Source organism: Calypte anna, chromosome 1 (genome assembly GCF_003957555.1).
Source record: "Calypte anna isolate BGI_N300 chromosome 1, bCalAnn1_v1.p, whole genome shotgun sequence".
NCBI classification, from domain to species: Eukaryota; Metazoa; Chordata; class Aves; order Apodiformes; family Trochilidae; genus Calypte; species Calypte anna.
The window spans coordinates 85823316-85849253 of record NC_044244.1 but is presented as its reverse complement, the minus strand read 5'-3'; the positions used below and the strand labels follow the sequence as shown (position 1 = coordinate 85849253).

The following is a 25938-nucleotide window of genomic DNA, read 5'->3' as shown; positions in this document are numbered from 1 at the left end:
GAGAGACTGAACAGAGCACAAAAACAATGGCTCCAAGTAGGTATAAAAGCATGTTAACCACTCTGCAAGCTAAAGCTCTTAAAAATACAAAACAAAACAAAAACCAAACCCACACACACAAAAACCCCCAAACAAACAAAACCAGAAAAACCCCAAAGCACAGTACAAACTAAGCAGGCATTGCAAATCAAGTTCTGCTTAAGGCAAATAGCTCATAGCCCTATTTACAGGTACACAAGCACCACAGTTGCTAAGAAAACCATCTCTCCTTGTTGAGCACCAGGTAGCTTCTTCAGCTAACAAGAAGACAAGTGGCCTAGTAAGGGAATAATATAAGCCCAGCCTAATACATCTCAAACAATTTTAGTACATGTTTTAGACTTGCACCTCTGTTTTCCTAAGAAGGAATCCAGGGGTGAAGGGGGTTGTCAGTCACAAGCTTCTATTCTATGCAAATATTCTTATTACCACAAAGGTGGGACTCAAATAACAGGAAAAAGAAAGAGACTAAAACACCACTTGCATCTCTCCCTCAATTTCTCTTTTCATAGATGCAACTAGCTAGTGATTTGTTAAACCGATTCAAATCTAACCTACATTTTTGCAAAGATTAAAAAAAATTTATTCAGCCTGTCAAATACCACTTTAAGAAAACACACTTGCTTTGAAACAACTGAAAGCAGTTCAAGTACTTTGCAACAAGTAATGAACTGAAACAAGTAATGTTTCAGTATTTATTAATGCCTTATAACTTTACAGTGAATTCAAACTCCCAACTTTGCCCCAATCTGCCTGAAATAAATTTAGTTCTGAACAAAACTGCATTCTACTAAGGATTATCTTGCTTAAGAATTTGCAAAAGGTGCGTGTTCTACTGTTTTCCTCACCCTATTAAATTGTTCCATTTCAAAACGGCCATATTCTTCATTTTCCAAAGACAATAGGATACCACCATGTCTATCTCAACATCTTTCCCATTTTATCTGACTCACTGCAAAATCTCAGTCTTGCAACAATCCTTGAATTAAGGTAATGTTGGAACTGCTGGATCAGTAGCCTAGTGCTGCAGTGGCAGGTGACTCCACGTGAGCTTGCAGGGAACACAGCTACTCAAGGAAACAGAAGTATTTTCCTTCCTGAACCAAGCCTTTAGCTTTCACTTCCCATCTCATCAGCAATTCCTAATTTACTGCAAAAACAAGCAGGAAAGCCCCAATGCAGGCAGCTGTGGGCATTGAAACTCATGCATCACTAAACCTCCCCCTACACTCCAGAGGAGAAGGCAAAAGCAACAGGGTGTAAGGGCCGTTCCTCACCTTTCTAGAAGCTGGAAGCAAAGTGCTCACAATATCCCTCTACTCCTTATTTCCTCAGGAAAAACATGAGAAACCATGTCTCCAGAGAACCTCACATAAATTTTAGTAAGAGTGCAAGAACACTTGCACTTCAAGGGAAAATAAAGGAGCCCAAATACCTGCCAAGAATCACTCTAACTATACATATGTAGGATTAAATCAGTACAGTGTGGCTCCAGACCAAAGGGGTTTACATGGAATGGAATTCACTAAAGGCTGTGTGAAGACTGCATAGCCAAGAGGCATTTTAAGAAAATAAATACGCTATCTACAGCTTGGGTAACAGCAAGACACGAACGTGAGAAATGTTGGGACTACAGACTGAAGGATACAAGATAGCTGAAGGAACACACCCATATTCAGCAGCTGGAAACAGACTGATAACACTTGCAAGGCATCCAACTTTTAGTGAGGAGCATTACAAATACACAAAAATTAGAAAGGCAGTTAAGTACTTTGCTCATTAACACAAGATGACAGAGGTATTGGTTTCAAGTAAGGAAAAGTGGAGAGGTCAATAAAATGTACTGCCACTTTTGGAACAGAAGCTTGAATGAAGGAGCAGTTACTAAGCCCACTTTCTTTTGAAGCAGAGTCTCAATGCTCAGATTCTGCTGTTGACAGAACAGAAAAGCCTAGCAAACAGAAGGGGACAGTAACACCCCAGTAATGCACACCAAATCCCCCAAACTCCTGCCACAGGATGGCAACCAAAAAACCCAGCATAGGGCAGTACAGGTTATAGCCCTGTTGTGCTATTTTTTTTTGCAGAAGTTGTTCTAGGTTGAAGTAGATCCACTTAATCTAACTATGCCCTTGCATATGTATCATCCAGCATGGATAGGAAAAAACAAAAAACAAACAAAAAAACCCCACATACTGAAGAGGTAGGTCTCCTTTTCACATACAAATGCTGAAGGAGCAAAACTACAATAATGTATTTTAAAAGGTAAACAAGAACAAACACACTAAAATGGAATTTTTTTTTGTACTTGAAATCACTTTTATTTGTGTGGAACGTCACCCATGCTGCATTTTCAAATAGATCTTACCAAGGAAAGCGGAAGTTTCTCCTCCCCATGTCCTGCAGTAAACAGGACTGGCACAAAAAAAAAAATTATCCAAACTCATCACACCTGGGAGGTTTAGCACCAGCATCCAATAAAAAAAATATTTTATTTCAATTTCAGTTCTTCTGTTGGTTTTTTCCCTTTTCAGTTTGATACCAAAAGAAAAAATTGAAAAATTCAATACTAATGAAATCGTGAAATTTAAAAAAAAAAACAAAAAACCAAAACCCCACAGTTGCTGTTGAAACTGGGGAGGTTGCTCTCTCTGAATCTCGCTCTCTTAACGTGTGTATCTTGTAGGCGTTCCTTGGATCTCAGCTGCTGGTAATTTTTTTTCTTGTAAGTTCCGATGTTTCAAATCTTTGCTTTCATCATCACTGCTGACAATTTATTGCTTGACTGTTTCTTTGGTGTTACTTTTGACTTGTATTTTAGGACACCTGTTAAAAGAGTCAAATTTGGGGAAAAAAAAAAAGAGCTGTTTAAGTTTTACTTTCCTGTTCAAGAAAGAGGTGGGACGTCAGATGAGGAGTTCTCAAAGTAACAGACACAATAAGCATACTGGTTTATCCTATCTGAAAACTGAGAGATTACAGTATCTTCCTAAAGCAAAATATTGCTTACACATCCGTGGATCTTCCTCAAAAATCAGACTAACAAAATTTACATACAGGCTCAGAGTTAGAGGAGAGAAAGAAGAAAAAGCAGCAAGCAGTTCCTTGGTTTGCCTTTACAGCACTCAGCATTTTTCAGAAATATCTAGCCATACATCAGGGGACGTGGACAGAGTCCAAGTCCTAGAAGTATACACAATGCTGTTTCAGTTGGAGAGCAGGATACTCCCATACTCCTTACCTGAGGGATGGTAAAGTTGCCTGGGGAGCTGGACATTACTCAGCACCACTCTGCTCGGTCACTGGAGCAGGATTTTCAGCAGGTGTTTCAGTCACCTTTGTCTGAGACACAATAAACCTTTATTATTGGCAAAGACTGAGCTCCAGATCCTTCCCTGTTCAGTGGTAGGGCCAGCATTACCCAGGTTTTAAAATAACCATGGAAGATGAATCCCCAGAAAACATTAACTACAGGAAAGACACCAAAGTTTAAGTATTACACACCAGATTTGGTCAGGGGACAGCCTCAAGTAGATGTAGAATGAAAAAAGTCTCCTCATTAAAGTAACAAAACAAAACAAAACAACCTATGTTTGCAAAAAGTTCCCTGAAATCATCTTATTCAAGCAGTTTAAAAAAAATTTAGAAATGGATCTGGAGCTTTCAAATCCATTTCTTATACTCCATACAGACTGAAGATTTGAGGAAGCCGGAAAACACAACTGTTTCTCTCCGCTTCAATAACATGTTACAGTCAAACCTCAACTAAAAACTACCCAGAAGCAAACTGGATTCCATCTAAGGTAAGAAGTTCACAAGGAACAATGAAACCAGCTGCCTTCCACACTCAGCATTTTGGTGTTGGCCAGACTCCTCCAGCACACCCAACAATACTGCTGTTGGAACTCCCACAGGACGGTCTTAACCACTCACCCCATCAAAACGCCACCCCTGCCACATTTTGCCAAGAACACACTTACCTCTTTTCCATCCTGAGCTGGAGCATTGGGTGGACGAGGCCGACGCCGGTAGTTGTACGGACGCCTGTAGCCACGGCGAAGCGGCTGCTGACCCATGGCGCTGACCTCATGATGGTTCTCTTTGTTTTCAGCCTCTCCTGCCACTGGGGCAGGGCGTGGACGTGAGGGCCCTCTGAAGAGGAAATGTATGTGTTAAATATGACAAGATCCCAAGAAGGTTAAAATGCCATAATATTAGCTCAAGAAAAAAACCCTCTCTAAACAAGTACCACGTGTAACAATTTTGAATGCTAGACAACCATCCAGCTGGAGCTTGGCTCCCATATAGTTGGAAAGATCTGTTTAAGTGAATCAGGCAAGCTGCCTGGGAATCTCTTCACTGATGAAGCTACATCAGCATATTCTACTGTCTGTCCTACAGTAAGAGGCAGTTAACCCCATTTGGATTGCAGGCTAGTAGGAAAAAAAAAAAGCCAGTAGTGGTAACACAGGCTGATTTTGCCAAGTTAGCCTTGGACTAGCTACATACCTGTCCAGTCCTATGAATAATTAATGGTGTGGTCCTTGGGAATTGAAATTCCACCTGTGAACCATCCCAGATCTTCCTTCTTTGTTGCCCCTCTTGACCATGTAAGAGGAGCATGTATCTCACTCAGACAAGTTGGACCCCACTCACAACAACATGTTAATGACACAGGGAGATCTCCAAGATTGCTTATTCAAAAGATGGAGGATTTTGGTTTGATGCTCCAGTATATGGCCACATCCCAAATATGTGCATACATGCTACTGTCTACAGCTACAAATTCCTCAAGGTAGGCAGTGAAGAAATACTAATCTCCTCTCTCTGGTCACCAGCAATAGCACATGAGGAAATGGAATCAAGCTGCATCAGGTGAAGTTGAGATGGAACATCGGGAAAAGGTTCTTCACAAGAGGGTGGTTGGCCCCTAGAAGGGGCTCTCCATGGAAGCTGTCATGGCACCAACCCTGTCAGAGTTTAAGGAGTGTCTGGACACTCTTAGTCACATAGTTAAGTTTTTAGGTAGCCCTGCAAAGAACAGGGAGGGAGTTGGAATCTATGAGCCCTCTAAATTCCTTTCACCTTAAGATATTCTTTCTATAAGCTATCAAGTCAGTATTCCTGAAGTATGCAAGAGCATTTCATCCCATTTCCCGTATAAACAAAGTACATTTAAGAACTAACAAAATACAGTGGGCGGTGACTGTCATCATTTTTGGCTAATTCCCATTAACTGGCTTATCTAATTCACAGGTACCTATAGTCCCAAAAGATTCAGCTTTTCCAAAGCACTAGTGTACTGGATTTAGTGTACATAAATGCAAGCAATACCTACCTGGTAGCAGAAGAATTCTGCACTTAGGTTACATTACACCTCTTACAAGAAAAATGCATAAATTCCCATTAGCTATGGACAAATTACCTTGTGATTCAACCATGACATGCAATATCTCAGGTGCCCCACTGTACTTGGTGTGGTGCTATTCCAGACTGCCTAATGATAAGACTTTCAGAGTAAATAAAATTTATTCAGCTAAAATCCTTACAAGCAGAAGCATTGCTATTGCCCCTGTTCCCACAATCCTAGATAACACACCCAACTTTAAACACAAATATTCACAGACAGAAAAGCAGAGAGCAGAAGTGGGAGGGTTGTGATTCTAGACCCAGCATCCAGAAAGCAATTAAGTCTATTTTGCATAGAACAGGTTGTCATTACAGCTAAGGACAACCTTGTAATTCCTACGAAATTCGGCTTCTTGTTGCTCTTCTACTTTTACTAGTTATTTCTAAACAAACATGCATATAGAAAAGTAGGATTACATCCATTTTATAGTTTCTCTCTCTAAATTCAGTGCTGAAGCCTGATCTCATAACCTAGTCAACACAAGGACAAGATGAAGAAGAGCAAATGAGCGAATGGCAGACTTACAATTCAGGTCTTTGACAGAAGAATCCAAAATGCTTTATGAAGAACACTAGTGAAAGTAATCCAGTGTTTTATCTAACCTGTTACTCATTCTCCAAGATAAAACAAGCCACAAGAAGCCAAGTATGTGAATGAGCTTTTCCACTTAAAGGAATTCCATTTTTAAAAAGTGAGGCAACATCTCAAAAGGTGTGACAGTCAGAGATTGAGTATTTCACACTGATATTTTTAACTGCACCAAATTCCTGAGCCATAGAACTGTTACATCAATGTAGAGGCTGGAAGTTGGAATGATCATGTCAGAACTAAGGCTGGAAAATGAAGAAAACAATTCTGCACAGGTCACTTTAAGGGATGAGTAATACAGATGACTCAGCAATTCCACAGCATCACTGTTCATATGAACCCCAAGGGACCTTTACTAAAAACAGCCTACTAGGTCTCTGAGTGTCCATTCCCACTTCTATGGACCCCAAGGGAAAAATAAGAACTAGGAAACCTATTTCCCAAGTAGCCTCCCAGCTTCCAATTGTTTTCCACACTGGGGATTTCCCAAACCAGGCAAACTCTGTCAACAGATATCACAATGGTTTTCTCTTCTACACCAGTCTTCCCCAAGCTCCTACTACTACCAAAATCCTGTGGCAAAAAGCTCCAACAATCTGAGGCATGCATAACATCCTGAGTCAGCAATCTGGCCATTGAGTCAGAGGAACACCACTGCAGCAAAGGCAAACCAGATCCTGGGCTGCATCCACAGAGGCATTACTAGGAGAGAGAAGTAGGCAAACATCCCCTTATTAGGGCCAGACATGGAGTACTGTGTCCAGTCCTGGTCCCCACATTTCAAGTGTGAAGCAGACAGCCTGGATACAGTTTAAAGGAGGGCAATGATGATCAAAGGGCTGGAGAACCTGTCCTATGAGGAAAGACAGAGGGAGTTAGATCTTTGCTCCCTGGAGAAGAGAAATCCTGAAGGGTGGGAACCTCACAGTAGTCCAGTACTTAAAAGGCAGCTAAGAATAAAGGCTCTCTCATCATAAGAAGCCACACTGAGTAGACAAGGGGCAAGAGGTACAAGTTGCACCAGGAGAGGGTTTGTTTTCATGTAAGGAAGATTTACAGGGAGAACAATCATTTACTGGAATAACCTCCCCAGGAATGTGGTAAAGTCCTCATCTCTGAATGTTTTCAATATGTGATTGAACACTGTGCTAGATTATCTCATCTAGGTTCCCTTTCCCATGAAAGGGTTCAATGAGATGAATTATTTATGTCCCTTCCAACCTGATCTGGTCTATGGTTCTAAGAACATCCTTTGTTTTTCAGCATGTCTTCCACTTCTTCCATTTGAAATCTTCTCATAGTATGTATTCTGATCAGAAGAAAAAGCAAGAACAGTTTCATCCATCTTTTCCCACACTGCTCATTAGTCTTAGTACCTCTATAACCGATTTTCATTTGTTTCTTCTTCCAGCCTCAGAGTTCCCGGTCACTGCCACTCCTCCAACATTTTCCCCCTTCAATTATTTTGATGATTTTTCATCTTACTATTCTGGAAGCTCCCCAGGATCTTTATCACCTCCTTCTTCCAAATGTTCTAGCAAGAACGAGTGTAACAATCCTAGAAGCCCACAAGGAACCTAAAATCAAATCCTGACTGACAGCAATGCCCTCCACTATAACAAGATACTACAAGGGAACTCTGATGCTGCCATATTATCTAATGGTCTATAAGAGACAGAACACTACTTAAGCTTTTACTGAACAACAGGCTTTCCTCTACCTACAAGTAGCACCAGTGCAAAGAACCAAGCCTGAGTGACATATAGGACATATAGCTACTAGTCCAGTGTTGAACTGCGAACTACTGTCTGCAGTCCAGAAGAAAAGTTACAAAACACACACTTCCCCTCCAGATGGTAGACCTAGCTGTTCCAGATCAAGTAGGATTTGGAGTCATTACTTGCTGAGGAAACTATAACAGTTCAGCTGGGAAGATGTGAACCTTCCATCTCCCTTCAGTATATTGCTCAGTTGTGAGGAACAATAGGGTACAAAAAAATTCTTCATCCTTTCTTGACCTATTCCTAGCTCTAAGTAACATATAAGCACATTAATAATTCCTACAGTTGTTTCCTTACTCCTATGGCTCACCTCTCTCCTAGTAATTAAAACATTTCTCACTCTCCCTACAACTTGCATACATATTAATGCCAGGGAATACAAGGAATGCCAGGAATACAGTACAAACCTGCGATAGCGGGGACGATAGGTAGGATTCCTATGGACTTGTTGATTAAGTTGTCCTCCTTCTGTGACCCCATCCTTGATTTCTCCCTCAGCACCCTACAACCAAAAGAAAAGAGAGTCAAAGGTGAAGTGCCATCTTATTTCATGGGCACCACATTAACTACAAAGCCCAATGATCTGAACACAAGTTCAAAAACAGCGTATCAGTACACTAACACCAGCATATCAGGTAAAAAGAAACATACTCAGAAAGCTTTAATTTGGGCAAAGGTCAGAGTAGGACAGAGTAACAGCCAATAATGATGCCCTTCTTTCTCACAAAAACAGACTAAAGCTACCCGACAATGCCACCTTCCCTGTCTGCCAAAGGCAGAGTGCCTGATGGTTCTCTGAAGCACATAAGTATGCATTTCAGGATATCACACTGCACTGAGAGGCAAACATGTTTTAGAGAGGCAGCTGTTGATGACGACACTTCTGAATTTGGAAGGTGAACTGAAACACACCACACTGAAACTTGCCAGAAACCACTGGCTTCATTCTACACAAGGTCCCATTACACAGAGAACTTCCACATAAACATTATGAAATTTAAAGACAGAAAAGTATTTGACATAATGTAGTACAGTTTTTCTACACAACATTTTCAAACTTTCAGAGTGCTTATCTTTCCCCTATAGCTAGCTACATTTCACTTAGGTTTTTTCTACTTTGTTGTTTCTTTCTTCTGTCTTTTAAATACTGTCTACCAGTAATGTCTGTTTTATAAAAAGTTATATTATTAACTATTCCCATCATACTACTCTACCATTTAAAAGAAGGAACTGAACAAGAAGGAAGCTGAACAAGATCTCATCCAGCAGGAAACAAAAGGTACTGCTTCCTGCCAGCCTCCAGTAGTCTATATTAATTTGACAGGGGTCCTTCCAATGCCACACAGCTAATTTTACTACTACCATCACATTTTATTGTATTTTAACTAGCTATCTCAGGTGACTGCATGGGCAGTGAACTTTTCTTTAGCTAGGGTAACATGACCATAAACTCTTGGAAAGACTGGAGCACTGTAGGTTGTAACAGGAAATCTCACAAAATTAAATTAACCTCAGTGATCAAACTGGACTATCTTCTTCTGTCACCACAGTACAATATCCTCCAAATGCATTAATAATTTCAAGCACTCTTTGTAGCTTCCCAAGTTTCCAAGAGGCATGGACACATGGCTTAAAGGCAAGTGGAATATTTCACATGCTGTACCTAGGAATAGCTATTCCAGCTATTCTTAACAATATGACAGGGTCAGCTGCTGAGGTGAGTAGAGAGACACCAGAAATCAATATAAAAATCCACAATCTTAAATAACATTATCCATTAAGTTCTCTCACTGGAACTCCTGCTAGTTAGACAGTAATAATAAGTAGCATTTGATAATGGTTGAGAAGTATTTAAGAAACTCAGAACCCAGAAGGAAGAACACACATCTGAGTTTGCAGGAGCAGTGTATTACTTACACTCATCTGTCCCGTTTGTATCAATATGCTTTGTACTATGTAACTTTACAGCTTTATAGACCTGTGATGGCTGGTGAGAAGTGCTTCAGACAGTAAGGTCAGAAATGGCACCACCAGTTTTGTGTGTGGTAAGTGATACAGAGGTCTTGGGATTTGCTTTGTGTGAACCAAGGACCCACACTGCTCCTGGCCTCACTCTTCCTCACATGAGGACTGGCAGATCTCAGGCACAGGAGAAAAACAAGATTTGAAGGGAAGAGAGAATGTAAAAGTAAAGCAATTCTAAACACGTTTCAGCATAATCATCACTTCTCTTTCTTGGCATTTCTGAGCTAGCACACACAGAATGAGTGATCAGTTATAGAACTGCAGCACCAGAAATACAGAACCACAAAGGCCTAGGAGGTTCTGTCTGAGGGACAATGTGTCATACACTAGCAAAGCATCAACCAACCTAATTGTAGGGAGGGGCACACGCTATTTTTTTTTTTTTTTTTATCAGCTGAAGCTTGACAATAAGCACCACCTGCACAGCTTTTTAAAAGGTAGTATTAGATTTCTACATGTTTTTAATGGCACAGCCAAAGTCCACTCCTCCCTAAAGAGGGCTGCACTGGAATCTTAGACAAGAGACTGCATCTCCTGTAGTGACAGTGACTAAACTTGATGAAGCATTACTCCAGAGCAACACAAACATTTTCCTACTCATCTTGAACTGAATGTTGCTGTGTCAGTATTTTAAACAGGTTTGGCTTTAACAAGTTGAAAACTAGATACCAAAGCAATTGAATTGCTTAGCCCTGAAGCCCTGATAATTTTCTGCATCTTCTATAGTACCACAAAAATTCAATTAACAAGTTACATTAGTATCACTGTCAACTGATCTATGTCTATTGACCAGAAGTGAATCACGGCTCCAGAATAAAACCATGCCATCAGAAGTCACTGAAACAGATGCAGTTTGACTAGAAACAGAACATGAGCTTTAACCACAATTAGCTTCTTACCCACCTGCTTCCCTTAATTTCTTCTTCTGACAGTCACCGAATTGTCAGAGTTGTAAGGAACCTCTAGAGATCATCTAGTACAACTCTTCCACTAAAGCAGGATCACCTAGAGCTCATTACACAAGTATGTGTACTTAAAACTCTTCAGATCAGTCTCTAGCTTTTGTACAATACAATTCATCTTTTCAGATCTCCTCTCTACAAGAAATAGTGCAGGTCTACAAAACAGCTCTCAAATTGTTTCACTTGTTGTCAAACTCACTGATAGAGAGGCTTTTTCTCTTGTAATGCACACAGTATGTACATAAGGATACCATCTTTTCTCAAGGTTATTTCATGATTCATTGTCTGTTCTTAAGTTCTGATTACAGCTACACTCCATGTCTCTGTGTCACATTTTAGCAAAAAGCACAGCTTCTTTCTTGTAGTGGATACAATTAAGAAATTTTTGATATGAACAAGTACTTTCCACAGAACTCTCCATACCATCTAGAAGCAGTTCCACTGGAGCTGGTTAAATACCTCAGATTCCTTACAGCTCTCTTCAACCTTGAGAGATTGACACTGTGTTGAAAAACAGACCCACCAGTCTATGCACACACACACAGAGTATAGGTGCATTTTGATATAGCAAGGCAAGCAAATAATCAACATCTTTAGTTTGCCTAAATCCATGATCCATGCTAGTAAGGAAGGAGAAATCAACTCCTACTGTGCTGGAAGGTTGGAGTTGCTAAGCAACATCAATTACAAGTTCCTGAAATCTGCAAGGCCACTATATCTGAAGTCACCTCAATAGATAAAACAGTTTTGTTAAGTATTCCCTCCCACCCTGTAAATACAGGATTAATGATTTGGAGAGCTGAACTCTGGGAAAAACATTCACCTCTGCAGCTTAGTAGATCTCCAAGCATAGCAAGGCACACAAACATTTTCCTTCAGGTGTGCAGCAACAGCTGCTTGCAGCTAAGTAAATATCCTTTCAGAAAAAACAGCTCATGAGTGCCATACCATCAGCAATTCAAACTTGTCTCAGAAATATCTTGCACAACCTTTAATGGAATAGAATCCTACAGAATAGTGTATACATACTGCTCTGGCTTAAACATTACCACCTTTGTTCCCCTTCCACAAAAAAAAAAAAAAAAAAAAAAAAAAAAAAAAAAAAAAAGAGAATGGAAGATGACAGAGGGGGTCTTGGTAAAGGAAAAGGATATTGGAAAGAAGCATGTTTCCAGATAGAGTAGACATGGAGTTTCAAGCTCAAGAATGTGTTAACTGTGCAAGTGAAAAATCTCCAAAAGAAAACACTAGTAGTTTCAGATGAAGAGTCACTCTACTCTAAACTGCCCTATCAAAGCAAGAACACAGAGGATGACAAAAATATCTGGCCAAGTTGGAGTGGTTTTACTGACTTACATGCTAAGACAACTCCAGAGACAGTCCCTGCAAGGTGCAGCTTCCAATTTTTCAGGCAACTAATAGGTGAGTGGGTCAGGAGGCACACCAGAACTAGCTGCAACTCAGACTAGTGCAGAACACAAGAAAGGGACCACAGCAACAAGCAGAAAGCTGAACACGCATACTCAATAGTACACAGGGTTGTATAAGCCTCGATATGTCTGCTCATTTAAAACACCAACAGCACCAACTAAAGCATTCACTCCCAGTAATCACAGATGAGGGAGATCTTCATGTCAGGAAAGCAAAAGGAGACAGAATCAATGCCAGGATGTAGCTGGTTGATAAGCTAACAGGTAAGACTGGAAACATCAAAAATCTGAACAAAACCATGTAGTTCTTTGCACTTGGCATGAAAGCTAAAGCTGCAAAATCTCCACAAAAACGACATAGTAATAAGTCATCAATTACCAGCACCAACTTCTAGCTGTCTCCAAAGGACTAAGAACAAACACCTTCCACATTTTTACAGCTCAGGGGTGTCCCGCAGGATTAAAGAATCATAGAAGACCTTGTGATAGTTAGTGTAAACAGCTAGAACTTAAGGAAAGATTTGACAACATTTGTTTTGTTTGCCCCCATGTTGTCAACTATGTAGAACAAAAAAAAAAGAGGGGAGTTACGGTGCTTGGGCAGAGATTTCCACCAGGGCCACCACACTGATTCATTCGTATGTTTGTGCAAGTGATGATTATAGACTCAACTATTAAAGAAAAGTTAATCAATCCTAGAGTATTTTCCAGATTTTTTTGGGTGTTCCAGGCACCAATTTAGCACAAGGACAACGTGAACAGGAGTAGCAACTGCTAGAGCTACAGCCATTTATCCCAGACTTATTTCCCCCACTGTTGAAACTTGCAGTGAAGCTGCTTATGAAGATTTGCAGATGTTATGAACAGCATAGTTAGTTTAAAGACAAAAAAAAGCATTACCTTAACTATAGGCAGAGGATTATGAAGGGATGATGCATGGAGGTTTCAACTAGTTGGTCAAACTACTACCATGTCATGCAAGCATGACAACACAAATTTGGTTTTCCAAGTAACACTTTCAAATTCTGGTTATATTACTTATGGCAATATAAATACTTCCCCATGCTTCAGGTAAAGGGCATTGTGAACTACTTAGGTGTCTCAGTAATTTGTGTTTACTCTTCAAAGAGGTACCTTCTACACCCAAAACCATGCTTCTAGCACATCCTAGAAAGACATGCAAAGTAAGGCCTGACATCCAGTAATTGAAAATATCAGTATCAACATCAAATGTGCTGGAGGAACCCAAAATGTTACTGAAGAAGCCTCACATCTTAGTTAAGCACTGATAATTGACCAGATGCCAGTGCTGACCCTGCAGTTCCCTGTCATGAGAGGGCTGGAAGACTGCTGATAATGTAGGATGACCATCACTAAAGACATTGAACTTACACTTCGAGGAGGTCCACGGCGTCGGCCAAAGTAGCCACGTCGATAGCGGCGCCGATCTGCAGCATAGCGGCTGCCTTCCACAGGGACTCCATCTGGACCAGTGACATTAGCTGCTTCTGCACCCTAAAAGCCAAAAGAAAGTAAGAAATGGTGGCAAGAGAACAAAAAAACAACCAGATAAAGGGAAAACAGGAAAGAGAATTTTTTATTGCACCAACTCCAAGCTACAGGGATTCCTTCCTCTCACTCAGTGCAAAAGCAAGTTTGTTATCTTTAACCCCATAACCAACAGTTATTACGATCTTGAGTTAAAATCCTATCAGCCAGACTGAGCTCAGCAATTAACTGATTAAATAAAAAAAAGCCAACAAAAGACAGATTTTTTTTTTTTTTTAGAAAGTTAAGGAAACTTAAAATGTACTTGAGAAAGTAGAAGTACAAAGAACTTGAAAGCTTGTCCAGTTAAGCTACCAGACTCCAGGACAGATTATTTGGGCAATATATGCTTCAGTTAATTATTACTGGGCAGACTGCAAGCTTCAAATGATCTACTAAGTAAAAATTACAATTTCCAGGAGCACTAGGACATTTTTAGAATTTTGATACATATCTAAAAACACTTCTTCACAAAGCATTTTTAAAAAAAACTTCCCCAGAAAAGTTGCATGAATGCCACCCACCCCAGAGATTAACACACTGGACAAAAACACCAGATACACAGCTATGGTTTGTGTTACTCCCACAAGAGTGATAACACTGTAGGACAACACCCCCAAGTCTCCATCATCTCTCACCTTCTCTCCCTCAACCACATCGAATTCTACAGTCTCTCCATCACCAACACTGCGCAGATATTTCCGTGGGTTGTTTTTCTTTATTGCCGTCTTTAAAGAAAGAAGACAGATGAAATGTATTTATCTTAATGTTTTACACATTCATAGCCCTGTAGATGAGCAAAGGACAGTATGCTTCTGCTACAACCCCAACTCTACACCAGATCAGTTGCCATACCGAGATATTTCAAATACATAAAAGTGTTTGTTATTCCAAAGGCCTTCATACTCTTGATCAAGGTTTACTCCTTTCTCAATACTTCCAAGTTTATGAATCAAGTGCTGCCCCAGGATCTCCTCTTCTCCTGCCCACTGTATATCCATAGTTCTGCATGAACACTGAGTGTTTCCACTTCTGCAAGCTGTACCAAGCAGTGTGACCCATGCCTTCTTGATTATTCGGAGACCTGTAGACCTACAGAGAACTGAAGATCGTGAGCATTTCTGTAGAAGATGGCATTAACTATAAGGTTACTGGCATGGCAACTCATAGCAACTAAAGATTTACTCTAACTCTGCTGTAACATAAATAAGCACTTTGTCTAAGCCCTTGAAGGGAGAACCTAGGAGAAAACTAGGCAAGACCCTGCAGAACACAGAATAGTACTAGAACAATCACAGACTTTCACCTAGACAGAAAACCCAGAATAATATAAACATAGCTTTGGATCAAATCCAGTTGAAAATGTACTCACACTCATAGGAACACACTCAAACCTCATGGAACAATTTTAAGCCTGTAAACTACAGATGGCTTTCACTCTGTGGAATTTTTGTAGGACTCCACAAAAAGCAGTTAAGCAAGACAAGCTCACTATCTGTTCATTGGGTGAGGGCTCAAACTAGAAGAGGCCAGAGGAGAAAAAAACCTAAACAAAACCAAAGTATACATATGGTGTGAGCCAATCTAGGAAGACACTTTTTCCTAAAATTCTTAAGACCAATTCAACTTTATGTTTCCTGGCATGGGCATCTTTTGTTAGCATGGAGAAGGCAGGTGCAGATCCAGTAGAGACACCCACAAATACAGGCCACAAGTCTGTCTGAGGAAATGGGATGCAGTGCAGAAACAGAAAACAGAGTTATCATATCTTTCCACATATCAAAGAAAAAGCAGGCAGAATGAAAATCAGATGAGTTGTTAACTCTGTGTGGCTACTATATTCATTCAGCCAGTAATAGCCAAAAAAATATTTCTCACTGAAGGAATCATTCCAATCAGGATAAAGCTAAGCTTGAGAATACTTTTCCCAAACTGGTTATTGTTGTTGAATATGATCCCCCTTGTGTTTCAGACAATACGCCAGCATGTTCTTTTAGACCTAAATTTAGTCACACCTTTACCTGTAACCTTCAGCATCCCTGAACATCTTAAGGAAGAATGCAAGAGTATTACTGCTACCAAAGCAAAAACAACCCAAGAGTTGTTGGTTTGTTATTTGTTTGGGTTTGGTTTGGGGTTTTTGTTTGCTTGGTTGGTTTTGTTTGGTGGGTTATTTGATATAGAATGAGCTGCTCAAGTGAATTCTTTTGGGAATTACTTTACAAAGCAGAGACTTCCACCATCAGCTGAGACAGCTTTGTTTGCTTTCTGCTGACCCATCAGTGTAATTGTCCCATTTCTAAAATCAGCTGGAAGTGCTATCTGTCATCTTTTCATAAATGCCATGTAATAACACTAACATCATTATCTTCACTAAAGATTAATAAAGACTTTAATTCCTTCACCAGCACTTGTACTGAAACAGCTGACTGAAACTGCTAAGACTTATGCACTACTACATATGACAGCTGTATCAACAAGCTGTATTTCAAACTCCTTCCCTTTCCTTGTAAGTGGAGAGGAAGGAAGGACTACTAGATATATTTTCAGCAGAGCTTGTACTTTTAAGATTAATCAAGCTGCTCAAACATCCTTCAAGAAGGGCAATTTCACCATGATTCTGTATGTTCTATTCCAGCTTTATGACAGAAACATTTAAATTCAGATTTGCAATTGAATAACCTGCCAATAAGAGACAGAGGCTGCCACACAGTAGATTAAGTTTTGTTTTATGAAGGCAGCCAGGAACAGTTTTGAGTATATCCTAAAATTCAGAGCACAAGCTATGAGGCTTTACTACTTAATGCTTCAGCTGCAGCTAAACATTGCTGAAATAAGCCTCTAACAAGCCTAAACTCTAAGTTTGATGAAAAAACTTTTACTCTTAATCTGGAGAAGAGAGAGCACTATTTTCCCCATTACTGTTCACGGGCATTCTGCAGGCTACATCTTCATTAATTCAGAAGACAGATGTTTTGTGTTAACACAGGCAGCACTTAACAATTAAGACAGAGGGTTTCCTTTCCCAAGGGGACACCAATGAACAGACAGCTGTAGTCTTCAGAGCTAGTTCAGTATTTTGTTTGGAAGTTCTTTCCATATTCTCCTGGTATCACGGCATCATGTGCACTTCCAGCCTTGTCAATGCAATACTCAAAATTTATTACAGCAGTTACTGGTGCATCCCAGGCTATTGCACAATGAATACGTGAAGAAAAAGACAGGCCTGTGCAGCAGAGATTAACTCCTCCTCATTGCTTGTTGAGTCAAACTATGCCTAATTGAAGCAGATTTCTCTGGCTACTGACACTTTTAATAGTGGCCTGTCCTCCCTTCTAGACACACTCCACCCTCCTAAGGCAGATCTATCTCCACTGCTCACACCATCTCTATCTGACACAGTGTCCTGGATGGCACCATGCACAAACCAGGCAAGGATGCAAGTCAGACCAAGCAGGTGAAGAAATGCCCCTCCCCAAAACAGTGCTCAAGTCTCCCACAAGACAAAGGGTTAACTCACGAGCAAGCCATGCATGGCCTAAAGAGAAAAGCATTTTAATCTGTACTAGGTTTATAAATAGCATCCAATAGCCAGACACTGAGCGTTAACCCCCATTCCAATCATGAGATCGGCCTGCTCCCTCCCCGCTGCCGATGCCTGCCGGGGAGTCAGGGAGGAGGCTGCATCTATTCAACTAGGTCAGCCTTATTCTGATGGGATTAGGCATGTAATCCAGCCCCTCCCGGGACAAGAGGGGGGAGGAGGAGGGGCAGAACCGGAGGGGGAGCTCCCAGCAGGATGTTTGCTTACGCCACAGATTTGCCTCCTTTGCTGGGCGGGCCCCATCCGCCGGCCCTGCCGAGCCAAGCGCTCAGGCCGGAGCTGCGGCAGCCAGCACTGTCACACGGAGGAACTGCTCGGGATGGAAGAGCTAAAGGAACAGGGGACTGCAGCCAACCCAGGGCAGAGCTAGGAGTATGTGCTCTGCCATGCACAGCACATCAAAAGGTCTCATGAGATGCAAGCTTGCAGGAGATGCGGGGTGTCCAAAACTAGTTTTGCTCAGAGCTCACTCCAAGAAAGCTTTTAATTCACAGGAGATAGGAAGTAAATTCCTTCTCCCTCCCCCTCCAGTTTACATTTAGGTGAATAACCTTCACAGATGAAGGAAAGAAATTCAGCACAGACAATACTAGATATGACTAGGGTCTCCCCAGGCAACTTTCCCAACACGGAGCAGTGTTACTCTGCTTATCCGCTACCAGTACAACAACCACTTTCCAGGGCATCTTCTCACAGGTCTCAAGGCCACCTTGTTTGTTGCCTTCAAGGTGACCTTGTCTGTCTTCAAGGCGGTTTTAAAGTGCTGCTTATCCAGAATATGTTTTCTGTGAGTAGAATTCTTCCCACCTTTCTCTGGACACACTCTCCCATGGAGCTGCAGATGCAGCATCTGGTTCAGCATGTACACAGCACGCAATCATTAAGGCAGGAGAGCAACCATTTGAATTTGGTAAGTGCACTGAGAGCTCTTGCTCTCTCTCCATCAGCTGAACTGGGAATGTTTACTGCACAACTTCCTGACATCATTGTCACTCATTACAGGCATGAGACCTATTCCCCTCCATCCTCATCCCTTTTCATAAAAATCTGTCTTACACTCCTTAGCCCAGAGAAAGATTTATCAGAAGCTATTAAATAACAAAGCCACTAAAACTAACTCTCCACACTGACCAGCATGTTTAACACAACTACATATGCATTTATTCTAGTCCTCAGTGCTTCCTAGTGCTATCTGATGAAAATACTACCACTTATGCCACAGAAAAAAACTCATGCTTTTAAGGATCACATGGGCCTTCAGATATTTTATATGGAAGATCCAGGGGCAGTATTTCATTTTCTGGTCAAGTCTCAGATCATAGAAAACCAGACCAAGCCAACTAACTATTCACTTTATATTAGCATGAAGACAGCAACATCTGTCTTCCTTTTAGACCAGAAAGTCACAATATAAACTAAGAAAAGCCAATTGACAGTTCAAGGAAAGTTAACCAGTGACAAGCAGCTGCACAACCTCTCTCTGCTTGGGCACACTTGGCACACAGCCCTCGCTGCCCTCCTCCTCCTCTTCTTTCTAAGACCAGATAGATGCCTCATGCAGTAACAGCTGATGGCAACCCAGGCTGGTCAAGAGCCAGACTAGATCACTTTCTCTCCAATACCAGGGAGAGCAGAGAGAACAGACCTGCAAATAAAGTGAGTAGAGAGAAGCAGAAGACACAAGGAGCATGAGGAAGTGGGGGATAGAGGACAGAAAACAAGTAGCAAGATATTTACCAAATCAGGAGTAATTTCCCCCATGAAGGACAACTGTATCACACCAAAAACCTCAAAAAAACCCTTTAGTGTTCAAATCAGAGCAGAGAGAAGCAAGAACGGGTGTAAAACCTACTCCTTCAGTTATAACTCAAGAGAGAGGGAAAACATACCCTAATATTCCTCCCTGAGAATTTCAACATACTGTCAAGGTATTTGTAGCAAATACTCTAAAGAAAGACAGAGACAAGGTTGCATGGCTGTTCCAGGGAATTGCACCAGAAACCTATCATAATGCACATCTCTAGGTACAATTACTTCTGTCTTACCTGATGAACAAACACATCTTCTTTGGTATCATTTCTGTGAAAAGAAAGTAAGAAGTCATAAGAACTTAGACTAAGAGACTTAAATAGAAAACCTTGACTTCACAAATGAAACCCTTCTTCCCCCAGACTCTAGTACATCCCCTGGATTCCATAGATTCTCTAAGTGTACCAAGACCCTGCTCTGCATTTCCAGGGTCATATGTGACAGCAGAGAGGACTCCCCACCTTTCTTCAGAAGGGTGAGGGGACAGGGGGAGGTTCTCTGTAATCTTCTGGCAAACATTCAATCTTTTGTTTTGACATGGGGCAGAGTTATTGACTGGACTGCTTGCCTTTCACCATTCCACCCCCTCAGCCCCCCCCCCCCCCCCCAAAAAAAAAAAAAGAAAAAAAACAACCAACAACTTCCACAGGGGCTGCAACTTGAGCTGTTATCCCAGAGGTCAAGTCAGACTATCAACAGAACTGGCCACAGCTGTTAACAGGGCTCTCCTTTCAGTGAAACTCAAAGCAACCATGCAGAAGAAGTGTTAGGAGAATCCATTGAAGGGAGATCGAGACATAAACATGAGGCCGCCTGGCTAAGGCCAGCCAGCTCAGAGTTCTGCATGCAAAATACAGAGACAAGTCTGAGACCTTCATTCTGTGTTCCCATGCAACAGTAAGAGCCTAGAACCTGAAATGTTCACTCAGTTCTCTCTGAAGAGGGAAGAGGTAGCTTAGAGAGTTTCCATAAATAATTCATAATCCAAAACTTGTTGCGATGGACTGAATTAACAAACTTTAGTTTAGGAAAAAAGCTGAAAAGTTATTACACCATATCCAGCTGAATGCTCTTATATCAACTGCTGTGAAAGACTAGGAGCACTTCCTCATTCAAGCTTTTCTTCTGCTTACACTGGATAGCAGTCTCCAGGGACTAAGATTAATACTGTACCAAAACTGGTGATCTGATCCATGAAATGGGGGACTCTTCTGCCTCTATCTATAGTGTCCAACCTACCCAGATCTACCTGCTGCGAAACAGCTGAAGGACTCTTAAACAAAAATAACTTGCCAGGTATATCTTTTGCAAGACAAGAAGCCACCATGGAGGAGCTTTGTGTTTCACAAAGTACGCAAGACATTTATGCCACTCAATTCCCAGATATCCAAGCTTTAAAAGCCAGAGTTTCTTCTAGTAACTTTTAAGTGTGGGTCTTGTACACCTAAGGTTGCAGCGGGATCAGTATCACTTACAGCTACTTGGCTTATCAATTCCTTTTAGAAGTTTGCTCATATTAGCAGGAGAATAAAAAAGATGCAAGAAACCAACTTCTGTTAACGCAGGCCTGAAATATCTTCAGTCAGGTAATATCAGAGTCTCAATGTGTATTTCAGTACTTTGACCAATCAGTTAACACTTTAATTTTTTATTTAAAAGCTTTTCCCCTCCTTCTCCAAACTTCCACATTTGAAACAAAGAAAAAAACCCAAAACTCACAAACAAAACAAAAAAACCCAAAGCAAAACAAAACAGGCAGTCATGAAATAACATATATCTCATTATAAGTTTAGCATGAGTAAACATAAGTAACAGAACAAGACTGTAGCGTTTCACTGTTTGTTTTCTCCTCATACACAAACCCCAGATGGAAAGGGGAGAGGGCATGAGAGGGAAATCCCCTGAGATGGTATTTGATCTTATGGAATGCCTAGCCAAATCTTTTTATCAGTTACATGAACCTGTAATCAGGTTCTCTGTTCTCTGTTCCAGTTACTAATGCATGGCATATTATCTGTACCATGTGTCTTAGTACAGTGCAAATATTAATATCATAATTTAAACATACCTGTTGATAAAGCCATATCCATTTCTGACATTGAACCACTTGACTGTGCCAAGAACTTTAGTGGCTAGAAAGAAAAAGTTGAAGAATTTACTTTAGAACACAGAAAGTACAAGAATGTTACAAAAAATAATTTTATAGTTGCACATGAATTCCAGCCAGACCTATGCTGTTCCCTTACCACTCAAAGAGGACTTCCACTTTTGCTTGTACTAGTATAGGAAGCAGTGGTTTAACCTGCAGTTCTTCAGCCACAAGTTTACCCCACAGCATCTAGAATGAAATCCTGCTCTATTTTTAGAATTGGCTATCCATCCCTTCTCTTTTACTTCTTATCCTAGAAATGAGCCTCAAGGCTGAAAAATCTCACAGCCATTCATCAGGTCACTTAAGCTTATCAGCTAGTCATGAAACACAGCTGAATGAAGGTGATTAAAAATCCCTATTTTTCACTCAAGACTTACCCTCCCCATTTTCTCTGGAAAGCAGAAGTATCCGAGGAAGTAGAGTCAAGCACCATGCAGCTCTCTCAAGTGGAAAGGCAGCAACCTCTTATTTCAGACAAGCTCCTTCTTGTGCTATCAATACCACTCTAACCAGAAACCAGCTACAAACTGATCAACTTTATGTTCTAAGTCTTCTAGGAAGCTCCTATCTGACACAACACAAAAAAACCCAGCATTTTACTGAGGAGCCCTACGACAATGTCTCATAGGATCTGGCAAAACCTGTTCCTCCAACGTATAGGAATGTGTGGGAGGAACTCAACAGTGATGAAGGTAGAACCTCTCCTTCCCTTTCAGCAACTGGGTGGAGACCACAAATTTACGCTTTTCTAACTTGTAGGAAAAGGAGAAATTTGGGCTCCAGGCTGAACTACATTACTTAGGACACAGCAAAACCACAACTATCTAAGCAAACTATAGTACTTATTTGAAAAGGGTCTAGTCACCTACAGATGACTGCTTGTTAAAAACCTTACATATGTTTGGGAAGCCAGGGGAAGGCCAAGAGGCAATCAAAAAGAATACAGTCTAGAGACACTCCAAGGCAGTCTGCTAGAGGCAAGAACACCACACTACAAATCACTGCCCCCACATGCATTTGTCCCATAATATCCACTAGGAGATGACAGAACTAGCCACACCTTCAGTCTCATGCAGACTTGCCGTTCTTATTTGTCAGAGGGGCACGTAAAAAGAGCAACCTCTTTCCCCCCTGAATACAGAGCTAATGTAGCAATGTTTGCTGATAGCAGTCCAATGTAATATTGTTGCTGTTACTGAAATAACAGGCCACTTCTCACTGCACCTTTAGAAGTGATGGCTTTTAGTCTTCTTTAATGCAGTTTTAGCAGAAAATGTTTGTATTTAGAATAAGCAAGTCAGTGTTAAGACTGAGTTACTCAAGGAAAGGGCTCTCTATCTAGTACAGCACCCACTCAAGACTTCTTGTTTACAGAGATGAAACCCAGGTGTCACTGCCTAACACTGATTCAGTGATAATAAGTTTTCAACATCTACCTTTATAGCTGTGGTTTAGATTTAGCTTTGTGGAGACATTACTAATTAGAGACACATTTCTACTACAAAGGCACTGGCTACATTCAAGAGGCTACTACACTAAGAGAAATCAACACAGGTAGAGGAAGAAGAAAGGGTGTGAGAAGCACATTAACAGGTGCCAATGGCACATGAAGGTTTTAGCCTGCTTTAAAAACAAGGCTAATACTAATTCCTCCACCATTGTCCTTTCCCTCCCCTATAAAATAGCTATTGAATCTCTTGTCCTATTTCAATGAGATTAGCAAACCAGCAAGAAGCCTAGAAAGCCTAAAAAAACCCTGAGTGTACTGAAGTGTACTGGGGAAATACCATCCCCTACCCACACAAGTCTTCCCAAAGCATTACCTTGGGGAAAGAACATCAGACACAATAGCATGACACCAAACACACTGAACATCCACGTGGCCATGGTGCAGCCACTACTAAGCCTGCACTGTCATAGCATGGACATCAGGCGAGGAGGATAATCCCACTGGAAACCACAACCAGTTTAACAGACAGTCAGAGAAGGCAGCTGACGTGATGACTGAAACCCACCAGCAAGTGGAAACTTAAATAATTCTACAAGATTCTATCAGAGGAAACAGTCATCAGCCACTCTACTTACACCAAAACAGCGTTTTCATTAGTTTTAACATGGGAAACCAAAGCTTCTGGTGATCAACAGAGACATTATTCCTAGAAGTCAAACATTAGGATGCCCTGGTCAAGCATCAGACCTTGCTTCTAATGGAATATTTGTAAAGCAGAGACTTAAGTGAACATAATTAAAGACCATTAACAGAGACATTTGAGGTGGACCTGGACACAAGTCCACCTTCAATTAGCATTACCTTGATAACTTTGCTCACAACTACTAAAAAACTTGCAAAGCAACAAGGCAAGCATGCAAAACCAACACCAGAGACCAGGAAATGCACTTGTGCCTGCACTTTTTTGCCCCTCTTCAAGCGATAGCCAGAGGTAAATGAGGCAACAACATTACCATGAATGAAGCAAGCCACGTTAAGGCAAGAAGCAGCCAGATGTACCAAGAGATATAGATGCGCCTTGACCGATTACTGACCAATCAGATAATAGAGCAGGAGCACATAATAGAGCACATAAAGTCTGCTGTCAACTTCTGTTTTGCTAAAATCATTCCTACTTCAGCTCCAGACAAATGAATAACAGGCTCTCCTATCTGCCGCAGTAAGACCTTTCCTTAGTGAAGTTCAGGACGCTGCCCCAGTTATCAGCTTCAGCTTCACCTTTAATAACCTCTTAAAAGTTATGCCGTTCTAACCGGCAAATACGTATTTCCACTGCAAACTGGAGTTTAACAGGTTGATCCTGTTGAATCACAATAAAGAAACACTAGCTATGCCCTGGGCTTGAGCAGCGAGACAAAACAGAAATAAAAAATAAAAAAATAAATTAAAAAGCAACTAATCCTAGAGGCATATTTAAAGGTGTGTGTTTCGGGGTTGGTTTTGTTTGGTTGGTTTTTGGGGGGAGGGGTTGGGGGTTTTTTTGCTTGGTTTTTTTACAGATAAAAAAGTTGTGCAAAGACCTTAAGGGGGCGGGGACGGACGAGACGGGACTGGACATGCACACGGGGTTCATTAGCAACCCCCTTCCGAAGGAAGACACCCTGCAGGGCACAGGGTGGGGGGCAGAAGGTAAGAGGTCCGTCAACATAGCCGCACGCCACTTACTACCCCCGCCTGGCTCCGGGGAAGTGCCCGGGACCCCGACCGTCGGTCGGGGAAGCGATCGCCACCGATGCGCACAGGTGCTCCCTCCAACCAAACTCCGAGTTGGCGTCCCGGCCAGGCACCGCCCGGCTTCCCCGGGCCGAGCAAGGACGAGGACGCCCGGCAGCCTCCCAGAAGCGCAGTCTGACTCACAGCCGCGGGGGGGTGGGGGAGAGGCGGGATGGGCTCCGGGCGGCGGCCATGTGCTAGCCGACACCCCCGCCCCCAAAGCTCCGCTGGCGCAGCAGGTGCCCCGGTCCCCTGGAAGTTGGGAGCGGGTCCCAGACACTCACCCAACACTTTCTTCTCCGTCTCGGCCGCGGCGGTCGTGGTGGTAGCGGTGGTGGCGGCAGCGGCAGCTGCACCGGCGCCCGTCTCGCCGACAGCCGCGCCCGGTGTGGCGGCGCCGACGGGGCTCTTGGGCTTCGCGTCCGGGCCAGTGGGCGACGGCGGCGCGGAAACCCCGGCCGGGGGAGCAGCAGCAGCGGCAGCAGCTGTTGCGGTGGCCGTGGCCGGGGCAGCTGCCGAGCTGGCGGTGCCGGTATCCGCCGCCTCGCTCATGGTGCCTGGCGGTTGGGACGGGCGGTGAGGAGGGGACGGGCGGGTGCTCGGCAGCGGCGATCCCGATCCCTGGGGCGCACGCTGGGTCTTACTGCCCCCAAAATGGCCCCGCCGAAGTTTTAACACAGTCAGCGGGGGCCGGCGCCGGCAGCTCCCGCCGCCTCATTAGCATTTAAAGGGGCCGCGCCGGCGGGGACCGGGTGGCGCCGGGGAGCGGCGACGGCGGGGGCTCCCCCGGCGTAGGGCTGCGTGACGTGAAACGACGCGGCACGGCACGGCACCCGGGTGTGGGGCGTGCTGCGGAGGTTTGTTTGTTTGTGTGGATGTATATCCGTGGCTGCGTGCGTATACGGGAGCGTGCGAGAACGCGCGTGGGGCGCCGCCTATGTGCGCGCCCACCCGCGTCCCTACCCCACGCAAGGGGCGCGTGGCTGCCGGTCCGGTACATACAGATCTATACGTCCGCAGAGAGGCGGCGGCAGGGGGGAGAAATCCCGGGGAGAAAAGAGAAAGAACATTTGGTGGGTCCCCGCGGGGGCGTGGGTGGCTTCGCGCTGCATGCGCGGCGCTGCGTTACCCCACGCCTGCGCGGGAGGGCAAGCTCCGCGGGCTGTGTAAGGGGGTGGTGGTGGTGTGGGTGTGTGCTTTGGGACATGTGTGGGCGCCTGCTTTGTGGGGGGCACAGCGTGAGCCTGGGGGGGATGTGCCGTGTCACTCCCTTTACCTTGTCACCTTTTCCTCATCGGCACTTTTTCTCCCGTGATGCCCTCCAGTTTGCACCCTCCACGGTGTCTCCTTTTCACTCCCTGCTGCCC

General features: G+C 42.7%; 1 protein-coding gene across 2 annotated transcripts; it reads right to left on the bottom strand.

Annotated features, from left to right (window-relative positions):
- Positions 1-2334: 2334 nt before the first annotated feature.
- Positions 2335-25334, bottom strand: YBX3 (Y-box binding protein 3). Of its 2 annotated transcripts, XM_030449378.1 has the most exons (9): positions 24856-25333; positions 21265-21328; positions 19433-19466; positions 14422-14511; positions 13628-13750; positions 8226-8320; positions 4020-4191; positions 3281-3381; positions 2335-2865 (listed from the first exon to the last, which is right to left on the bottom strand). In XM_030449378.1, the coding sequence occupies exons 1-8, from the start codon at positions 25121-25123 to the stop codon at positions 3316-3318; spliced, it is 912 nt and encodes a 303-aa protein (XP_030305238.1). In that variant the 5' UTR covers positions 25124-25333; the 3' UTR covers positions 2335-2865; positions 3281-3315. The 2 variants fall into 2 exon arrangements, with proteins under 2 accessions (XP_030305238.1, XP_030305246.1); XM_030449386.1 differs by lacking the exon at positions 3281-3381 and having other exon boundaries at positions 24856-25334.
- Between the last annotated feature and the right edge of the window lie 604 nt (positions 25335-25938).